Genomic DNA, 9220 nt, shown 5'->3' on the forward strand with positions numbered 1-9220 from the left:
TTCAGTTCTTGGGTCAATTTGATCTTGTAAAGAAGTAGGACAAGATCTTTTCGCAAAATTCGCTACAACAACGTCACAGAGATGCCCAAAACTTAAGAACGACGTGTGAGAGACTGATTTGAATCTTCCTCAATTGATGCGCTAACGGCAGTAATATTCTCGACACTACGGCCACTTCTTTGTCTCACTGGCACGCAACATTTTGTACCGTGCCTGTGGATTCAAATTGTCCAACTATACGTTCAATTGCTGATCTGACAGCGCGATTATGATGACCATAAATTTGACGACTCCGAATTTCGGTAGTAAATTTTAATGATTTCGACTCGTTGTTGGATCGTATATCTTTTCATGACGGAATGACAAACCTTACTGAAGAGAGATGTGAAAAGAGCGGAAAAAATATGGTGTCGTTTGCTGTCGCTATCGGTCTACTAGCGTCCCTATTGAAAACCCCTTTATGTAGTCATATACATATATAGCGCAACACGAAATGTTGGATTTAATTAGATGGATGTTGTTCAACAATACTAATCCCTTATCGTAGATCTTGAGTGTCATTGAAAGCGCTTGATTACAAGAGCCTCAGCAAAATTGGGTCTTATTTCCTGAGCAACACTTTTACAACAACCACACCTCTTTGCATATGTATTTTTGTTTTCAAACGGGACGTCCTCAGGCAAACGGATTGATTTTGAATTTTTTCTAAGTAGGTAAGGATCTTTGGTGTTCAAAACGCTTTCTGACGATAATTTTAAATTTTCTAACTTTCGTTGCAAAATAAGACAACCTAATTGGTATTGAGTCATAAATATTGGTTTCACAAACATTGATTTCCTAATTTACCGATTGGACTAGCTATAGCTTTTTTAGTCTTCAGTCACAACTAAAATTTAATTGATCGCCCATACTCAAGGTTATAAGAAATGAGTTGTATTTTGACACTGATTACAACTGTCGGGAGATTACCACGGGAGCCAGAGATAATAAATAAGAGAGACAAAAATGGTATTATGGATTCATTTCCATCCTATTGGTGCCGAGATAGACAATACAAGAAAGGTTTATTATGTGCTTGGAGCTATTTGGGATCTACGAAGAGCTGCTTCCCCATTATACAAACTCTTAATTCAAAGAAGTTTTTGTCAAAGCACGAAGAATTGTGTTCCAACATGACAACACCGGGCCATACTCATCGATAGTGACGCACAATAAGCTTCCGGAGCTTGGATGGGTGGCACATACATCCATTATTGTCGCGACTTTCTGTATCGAATGATTTTGTTGGTGAAAATGTCTGCAAAAAAGAAGCTTGTAAAGATCGACTATTCCAGTATTATAAGACAAAGGGACAAAGATTTTAATGAGAGTTAAGTTGTAAAAATATCTGAATATTTGTCCTAGAAAGGATTATTCTAACTGTGCTGAATAAAGCAATCAATTTGATTCAAATATAATGGATTTATTTTTACGAGACCCAATATGTTGCTATATGCTACATGCGATATGCTAGTTTCACTGAATATTCAGCTATATTTTGAACCAAAAAGTGTTTAGCACCTTAATTTTCAAATACAATTTCCGTTTATGTTTAGCGTCAAATATGTATATTCAAGTAGAATACTTCTGATTTGAGGGATGGGCAGGTGCAGATAAAAAACTGAAGAAATGGCGTGTCTGCAAATTGCAAACATATCCTACTCGGAAATAGCAAAAACTGAAATAGTGGCGCTTTCAATCTTTAGCGTCTAAAGAAATAAAAACTTTGTTGAAAATAACTGCCTGCTTGGCAGCCTGACTGACGGAATGACGAACTACCTGTCATGCGCGACGCTAACTAAGTGGGGTAACTACTCGAATGGGTAAAACAAACGGAACGCTTTCGGAAATATGAAAATTAAAAGAAAAACGAACAAAGCGAACACAGCTCAAATGGCCCACAAGCAGGTGTAAAAATCATACACACCAAATAAATATAAAAACACATTGGGTATACAGTGTTTAGAGCTTAAAATGAGACTCGATTTAGAGCGATAACTCGATAACCTAAACCTAACCTAAAAGTAAGCGAGAATATATTTTTATGTTTTCAAAATTTCTGAAGCCTTTAACCGTATACAAGGAAATCGAATTATGTTCAAAAGCTACCAAAACATTAGCACCCATCTCCATTTCTTTCGTGAAAATTCTATAAGCTTTGCTAATCATATAACAGATAAGAGTTAAAGGAAAAGAAAATTAACATGCTCGACTTAAGCTTAAACTCGAACTTTTTATGTTTTATAAATTTTCAAGCAATGTTCTTATTCAATTATATTTGTTATAATTAATCTTTGTTAAACAAATTCAAATAAAAATATTAGAAAAATATTTTAAACTCTTTACCCCAAATGGGACTCGAACCCACAATCTTCGGCTTAGGAGGCCGACGCCTTATCCATTAGGCCACTGGGGCGAACAAATTTATTACACAATATTCTTAAGCTCAAACGTGTAAAGCTTGGAATATCGTTTCTAGTTATGGTTCTGAATCGTATGAATACGATGTGTACTTACGTTCTTTCTCAACTACTGCCATTGCCAACTTTTGAAAGTTTGCGGTAGATGTCGCCACCATGTATACAAAGATGGTGTGTGTCTGCGTTATAAAAATCTGTCTGAAATAAAGTCGGATATACATCACAAATTAAAAAATATAAAGATTTGTAATTCATTTTGCAACAACAATTCTATAGTAAAACATAGCTATTATACTACAATTATTAAGCCTTGAGATTATCAAAATTTTCAAATATTCCTTAGTGGTGCTCATTTAACGTATGGCACTATCGAGAAATAGCAATATCGCAAAGCAGCTGTTCATTTTTACAAGCATTTTATTTCACGACATTCTTGCAAATATGCGAGAGCCTTTTCATTGGCAACTATGGCAAGTTAACGCAATTCACAATCAGAGCGTTTATTTGGTTTAATAAATAAGATTAAAAGATAATTTGAGGTAATATTAAAATATTTATGTGCTGTTAACTCATTTTACATTTCACGATTTTGTTTCAGAGGTTTCAGCACAAATATTTTTTGATGAAATATCAGACATATAGCAATATTGCCACAGAGCGCTCATTTGCCATTTTTATATAATTGCAACGTAAAGGAGTACCACTATTATATTACACAATATGGCAACCATTGGTTGAATTTTCAATTTGACAGCTGTGACAGACCAAATGTTGTCTCTTTCCAAAAATTCAACAGGGAAACGTATATTATACGTTCTCTGAATTCAAAACAATTGGGATTGAAAAAGAATATCTAAAGTGTAAGTTCGTTTGAACAATTTTCAAAAATTGTTTTAGTTTTATATACTAGTATGATTTATAGTAAATCTTAGCTCGAACTTAGCAAATGTAGAATATTGAAGAAGAATAGTCAATGCCAACAAATAATATCTATGAGATCTAGTAAAACCCGATTTTGACTCCAAAAGTGAACAAAACGTGCAGGCGGGAAAATATTTACATATATACTTACAACATTAAACAGCTGGATAATGTTGTGTATAACGTGCAGTGCGAATACAAAAAAATACAAGTGTCCAAAATGTTTGGAACCATAGTAAGCAATAATTATAATAAACATATACATATCTATATACATATTATATTATATTTCATTTTTGTGCATAAAGTTGCTCGCTTTCCTGCTACAAGACACATCAAACGGCGCAATGTGTACCCAAGGAAAATCAAGAAGTATTAGCTGAACAAGAGCACATTTTGGAGCCTACTCTACATGAACCTTTCAGCACTGAAGACACGGTACCACGTAATAAACTGGAACTTTTAAGTAACATATTGAAAAATACTAGAATTTTTACTTATATTAACATGCATAACTTTTATTTCATTAGAGAACTGCAAAGCCTTGCAAGATTTGCTATATAATTCACATCTGCGAAATTTACTTACTGAAATAGACGTGGCGCCCGATGCTTGGAAGGCAATGAAAGCAGCAATGCAAGAACCGCTTTTTTTGGAATTCGCAGATGAATGTTTAAAAATTGTCGAACCGCAAGCTGATTTTGAATAAACATATGGATTTTATTTATTAATTTTACAATATTATTTATTTATAATTTTAATATATTATTTATTTATTAATTTTACAATACTATTTATTAATTAATTTTTTTTATATATATTTTATATTTATGAGATATTCGAGTTAATTTATAAGTCCTCATAGTCTCTTGTGTATTGTGGCCGCTCTTGCCAATGTATAACGTAATCGAATATTTCCGGTGGTGCTTCGCATTGATCTAATTCAACAGCCAAGCCAAAGTAACGTTGACGTAGTAAATATGCTGCTGATTTTGGTTGACGTTGACGCGTAAATACTCCCTTCTTATTACCGCCAACGCGTGTGTATGCTGCATATAAATGGGTTACAATAATTTACATATAATAAGTGTTTGTAAAAATACTTTGTGCCGTTTTGAAATCTGCAAAATTCCATAAGAATTCACCGATAAACCATTTTTGTGATCTCAAGTTGTCAAACGCTTTGAAGTGTTTGCTAAGCAGTGAACGCTGATAATCCTCGGACCAAATATATGCTGGCAGCTGATGGCATAAGAATTGTGAATTATATTTGTGCTGCTAACTTCATTATATTATTTATGTTGTATGCTTAACTTACAAAATGTAATCCCTCATAAGTATCGGCACCGTACTCTGTCATTATAACGGTTTTGTTGTGCATTTCATGCCACAGTGTTGCTTCCTCCACCACATGCTTGGTTATCATATCCAATTGTCCGGCGTTTTGATACCATGCATTATATCTATTAAAACTTATTACGTCGAGATATTTTCCCTATTTTTGAAAAAAAAAAAACATAAATTACTTTGTACGCAAGTTTTGAACATTCTGCTTACCACTTTGTCTTTTTTCGCCTCAATGTTTAAAGCGGCCGTGATAGGTCGCGTAGGGTCCAATAATTTGGTGTAATTTGATAGAATTCTATTAACAATAATTGTAAATATTACGGTAAAAAAATCGAGTTCTAAGATATTTACTTAAAATATTTATCCGCCTGTGGATTAGCGGAACGGGGCTCATTTGCTATAGACCACATAATTACGCTGGCATGATTGCGATCACGATGTATTAGCTGTTCCAATGAGGATTTATGATTTCGTAATAATAATGGTTCAAAAATGCTGAAATATTAAATACACATATAGATATATTGTATGATATGGACAAAATTGATAATTAGAGTCAGTTTAAAATAATTACTCTGCATTAACGCCTGAGCATTCATTTATGAGCATAATGCCAAACTCATCAGCAAATTGCATCGATTCCTCCGAGTAAGGATAATGTGAGGTACGATAAGCATTCGCGCCAATCCATTTGATCAAATTAAAATCCCTCGTCAGTAAGGCATAATCAAAACCTTTGCCACGAATCTAAAAGCATTCTCCGTGAGATAATTTAATAATTTTTTTTTTTAATTTTCTATCTTACATCAGAATCCTCGTGTCGTCCGAAGCCACGTAAATATATAGGTGCATCATTTAACAGAAATGTTGAATTGTTCCATTTTAATGTGCGTATGCCGATTTTCATACGATATACATCGAGCAGTGATTCATCAACTGCGTGCAAATATAATTCCATAGTGTACAAATAGCCAGGTTCCGGACTCATCAAATACGGCCACCAAGGCATAACATCCTTTACTACAATCGTGCCATTCAACGTTGCTTTCGAAACACTATGTGCGGCTATTTCACCATCTTTATTGCGCAGTTGCACATGTACATAAAGTGGTTCAATTGGTGGATCATAAACTACAGCCTTTTCTTTTCTTTCAATGCCATTAACGGTTACTTCATAATGTACCAGACCTGCACAGCATCATTGTAATATTATTGTTTTTGTTTTTGTTTTAATAGCATCCATATACATTATGTTATGCTTACCTACATGGTGCTCAATCAAATCGGTTGAGATCTTAATGTCTTCAATGTAAACAGCAGGCGTGGTATAAAGATGCACAGTACGGTGAATGCCAGCATAGTTGAAGAAATCGAAGGTATACCGTTGTATCATCTCCTTGCCATTATCACTAAAATGTTCTTAATGAAATACAAACTTAAGTTTAAACATAATAGCTAAAGTATATACCTTTCCTCCTCAACTATTGAGCCCTGGGGGATTGTTGAATTCACAAGCGTATTGTCACACAGTAATGTTAACCTGTTTTCAGCGCCAAATTTCACTTGACCTGTTATTTCTGACTCGAACGGCAAGTGTCCAATAGAATGTGACATTACTTTTTCACCATTTATCCACTAATAAAAATAATACAAACAAGAAAAAACGTTAACTTGCTGTACCGAAGCTATAATACCCTTCACAGGTGCATTTCTTTTAGTAACTATGTGTCTAAGCAAATCTAAAGACGTAAGAAAAAGTAAGTAAAAAAAAAAGAAAACATTTTACTAATACTTTTTAGCCGGGTTGTTTGCTAGAGACATTAAGGTTATTTAATAAAGAAAATAGATCCATGTCATGTATTCCATGTCAAATTTCGTGAAGATACCACGTCAAATGCGAAAATTTTCCATACAAGCCATTGATATCGATCGTTCAGTTTGTATGGCAGCTATATGCTATAGTAAACCGATCTGAACAATTTTTTCGGAGATTAAATTATTTCTATGAACAATAACTCACACCAAATTTCGTGAAGATATGTAGTAAAATGCGGAAGTTTTCCATACAAGCCCTTGATATTGATCGTTCGGTTTGTATGGCAGCTATATGCTATAGTGAACCGATCTGAACAATTTTTTCGGAGATTAAATTATTTCTATGAACAATAACTCACACCACATTTCGTGAAGATATGTAGTAAAATGCGGAAGTTTTCCATACAAGCCCTTGATATTGATCGTTCGGTTTGTATGGCAGCTATATGCTATAGTGAACCGATCTGAACAATTTTTTCGGAAATTAAATTATTTCTATGAACAATAACTCACACCAAATTTCGTAAAGATATGTAGTAAAATGCAGAAGTTTTCCATACAAGCCCTTGATTCCCATCGTTCAGTTTTTATGCCAGCTATATGATATAGTGGTCCGATATCGGCAGTTCCGACAAATGAGCAGCTTCTTGAAGAGAAAATATCATCTGCAAAATTTCAAAACGATATCTTAAAAACTGAAGGACTAGTTCGTATATACAGACAGACGGACGGACAGACATGGCTAAATCGGCTCAGTTCAACATACTGATCATTTATATATATACTTTATAGTGCCTCCGTCGCTTCCTTCTGGGTGTTACAAACTTCGTGACAAACTTAATATACCCTGTTCAGGGTATAAAAATAAATTTAATAAAATAAAATTATTTCATTACATATAGATGTGATATATAATGTTGTTGTTGTTGTTTTTATCGCATGAATCAGAATATCAGAATACTAAACAATCATTTGAATCGTTCTTTAAAGTAAAACTAATTTCATTTAAAATTCTAAACTGCTCTGCCGATACGTGGCAATAAATCAAACAAAATTAGCTACATATAAACTACGCTCATGTTTTATGATAGCTTGGCAAAATTTGGTGACAACTTACAACAATGGCTGCATAATGAACACTTCCAAAACGTAACCAAATGCGCTGATCCATATTCCAGGAATGTGGTATAAAAAATGTCCTTTCATACCACACGGTACCAATGTGATCGCGCAATTCCATCTCTGCACTAATATCATTATAACTTGAAGGCACTGGCATTGGACGTGTTGGTTTCACCTAGACACAATACACATACATATGTAACTAAAATCTTTGAATAATTGATTTGTGTTTCACAGCAATTTACCTTGTCCAAATCAGCTTTGTACCAACCATCGCGCACACCCTTCATGGGATCAGCCACGTCCGACTGCAAAAAACGCCAAATGCCATCGAGCGTACGTACTTCACGAGACTCCGATTCGCGTGGATATAGCAGGCCACGAGTTGGTGGTACATCCTGCAACCACGTATAATCGAAAGGTTTACCTTTGATATCCGTTTTATTTTCCACAAGTCCGTTGGTAAGATCGATACACCCACAAATTGCTAGTAAAAGGTTTAAAAACGCAATGAACGTGCTCATCACAATCATGATTCTGATTACACTCGTCTATAATTATGCAAAAATTATATTTATGAACAGTTTAACTTGCGAATATCCGAAAAAAATATTTGATTTGTTTGTCAGCTGTATAATGTCTTTGTTCTTGCAGATTGCTTCACATGTAAACAAATAACAGCTGATAAGCGCCTACATACACACGCATGCAAATAAAGGGTACATGGGCGTACCTTCTACCCACACTTGGCTGGTTTGATATGATGTACCAAAATTTAAAAAAAAAATTAAATCGCTATTTCAAAATTACCAGCTAAAGCAGCGACGTTCTTGAAACCTGAAGACTGAATAAGTGAACTCATTTTAAAATTGCTACAATATTTTCGATTTTTACTGGTTGCTGATGATTCGGCATGGATGTACATATGTACATAGTTTAGAAAACAGGTATTTATATTATTTAGTTTGCTTATGTACATATGTAGCTTTGTTATGCGATAATTGCCGGGGACATACAAACATAATAAAATTCTGATCGAGTGAGTTGTGAGAAGAGAATATTTTGATCAAAATATTTTTCAGCCCAAGTGGTAATTAGTGTGGCGAAGGTATACATATTTACACATACTTGATTTAAAATTTTTTGAAAAGCGGACTTACTACTTATTAATTTGTATACTCTTAACAGGGTATATTAAGTTTGTCACGAAGTTTGTAACACCCAGAAGGAAGCGTCGGAGGCCCTATAAAGTAAATGTATAAATGATCAGTATGTTGAACTGAGTCGATTTAGCCATGTCCGTCTGTCTCTCTGTCCGTCCGTCCGTCTGTCTGTATATATGTATACGAACAAGTCCTTCAGTTTTTAAGATATCGTTTTGAAATTTTGCAAATGTTATTTTCTCTTCAAGAAGCTGCTCATTTGTCGGAACTGCCGATATCGGACCACTATATCATATAGCTGCCATACAAGCTGAACGATCGGAATCAAGGGCTTGTATGGAAAACTTCCGCATTTTACTACATATCTTCACGAAATTTGGTGTGAGTTATTGT

At 34.4% G+C, this 9220-nt stretch overlaps 3 protein-coding genes and 1 non-coding gene across 5 annotated transcripts in view; 2 read left to right on the plus strand and 2 right to left on the minus strand.

Annotated features, from left to right (window-relative positions):
- Positions 1 to 2382: 2382 nt before the first annotated feature.
- On the minus strand, positions 2383 to 2455 carry Trnar-ccu (transfer RNA arginine (anticodon CCU)). Its single transcript has one exon. It is a non-coding gene; the product is annotated as a tRNA-Arg (tRNA).
- Positions 2456 to 3325: 870 nt separating this feature from the next.
- On the plus strand, positions 3326 to 4124 carry Znhit3_1 (zinc finger HIT domain-containing protein 3). The gene is made up of 3 exons (XM_011181243.3): positions 3326 to 3615; positions 3689 to 3846; positions 3911 to 4124. Exons 1-3 carry the CDS (start codon positions 3551 to 3553, stop codon positions 4087 to 4089), a joined length of 402 nt encoding a protein of 133 aa, XP_011179545.2. The 5' UTR covers positions 3326 to 3550; the 3' UTR covers positions 4090 to 4124.
- A 54-nt stretch (positions 4125 to 4178) lies between these two features.
- On the minus strand, positions 4179 to 8538 carry Gusb_1 (beta-glucuronidase). 2 transcript variants are annotated; one of them, XM_054234406.1, is made up of 12 exons: positions 8475 to 8538; positions 7910 to 8215; positions 7660 to 7839; positions 6196 to 6362; positions 5991 to 6136; positions 5533 to 5915; positions 5302 to 5474; positions 5079 to 5222; positions 4938 to 5022; positions 4699 to 4875; positions 4484 to 4622; positions 4179 to 4429 (listed from the first exon to the last, which is right to left on the minus strand). In XM_054234406.1, the coding sequence occupies exons 2-12, from the start codon at positions 8195 to 8197 to the stop codon at positions 4230 to 4232; spliced, it is 2082 nt and encodes a 693-aa protein (XP_054090381.1). In that variant the 5' UTR covers positions 8198 to 8215; positions 8475 to 8538; the 3' UTR covers positions 4179 to 4229. The 2 variants fall into 2 exon arrangements, with proteins under 2 accessions (XP_054090381.1, XP_011179547.2); XM_011181245.3 differs by lacking the exon at positions 8475 to 8538 and having other exon boundaries at positions 4180 to 4429; positions 7910 to 8356.
- LOC105210356 (matrix metalloproteinase-2) overlaps positions 8478 to 9220 on the plus strand; it is a 333824-nt gene continuing 333081 nt past the window's right edge. The window contains exon 1 of the mRNA XM_054234408.1: positions 8478 to 8611. The gene's annotated coding sequence lies outside the window, so the exon portion shown is untranslated. The remainder of the gene's footprint in view (positions 8612 to 9220) is intronic.

Source organism: Zeugodacus cucurbitae, chromosome 6 (genome assembly GCF_028554725.1).
Source record: "Zeugodacus cucurbitae isolate PBARC_wt_2022May chromosome 6, idZeuCucr1.2, whole genome shotgun sequence".
Taxonomy (NCBI): Eukaryota; Metazoa; Arthropoda; class Insecta; order Diptera; family Tephritidae; genus Zeugodacus; species Zeugodacus cucurbitae.

Bases quoted from the DNA above. Each gene is read 5' to 3' on its own strand.
- Znhit3_1 (XM_011181243.3), top strand. From the start codon at position 3,551: ATGTTGTGTATAACGTGCAGTGCGAATACAAAAAAATACAAGTGTCCA. The intron at 3,616-3,688 runs GTAAGCAATAAT...TTGTGCATAAAG, and splicing joins CCAAAATGTTTGGAACCATA to TTGCTCGCTTTCCTGCTACA. The intron at 3,847-3,910 runs GTAACATATTGA...TTATTTCATTAG, and splicing joins TAATAAACTGGAACTTTTAA to AGAACTGCAAAGCCTTGCAA.
- Gusb_1 (XM_054234406.1), bottom strand. From the start codon at position 8,197: ATGATTGTGATGAGCACGTTCATTGCGTTTTTAAACCTTTTACTAGCA. The intron at 5,916-5,990 runs GTAAGCATAACA...GATGCTGTGCAG, and splicing joins TTTGATTGAGCACCATGTAG to GTCTGGTACATTATGAAGTA. The intron at 5,475-5,532 runs GTAAGATAGAAA...GAATGCTTTTAG, and splicing joins GACGACACGAGGATTCTGAT to ATTCGTGGCAAAGGTTTTGA.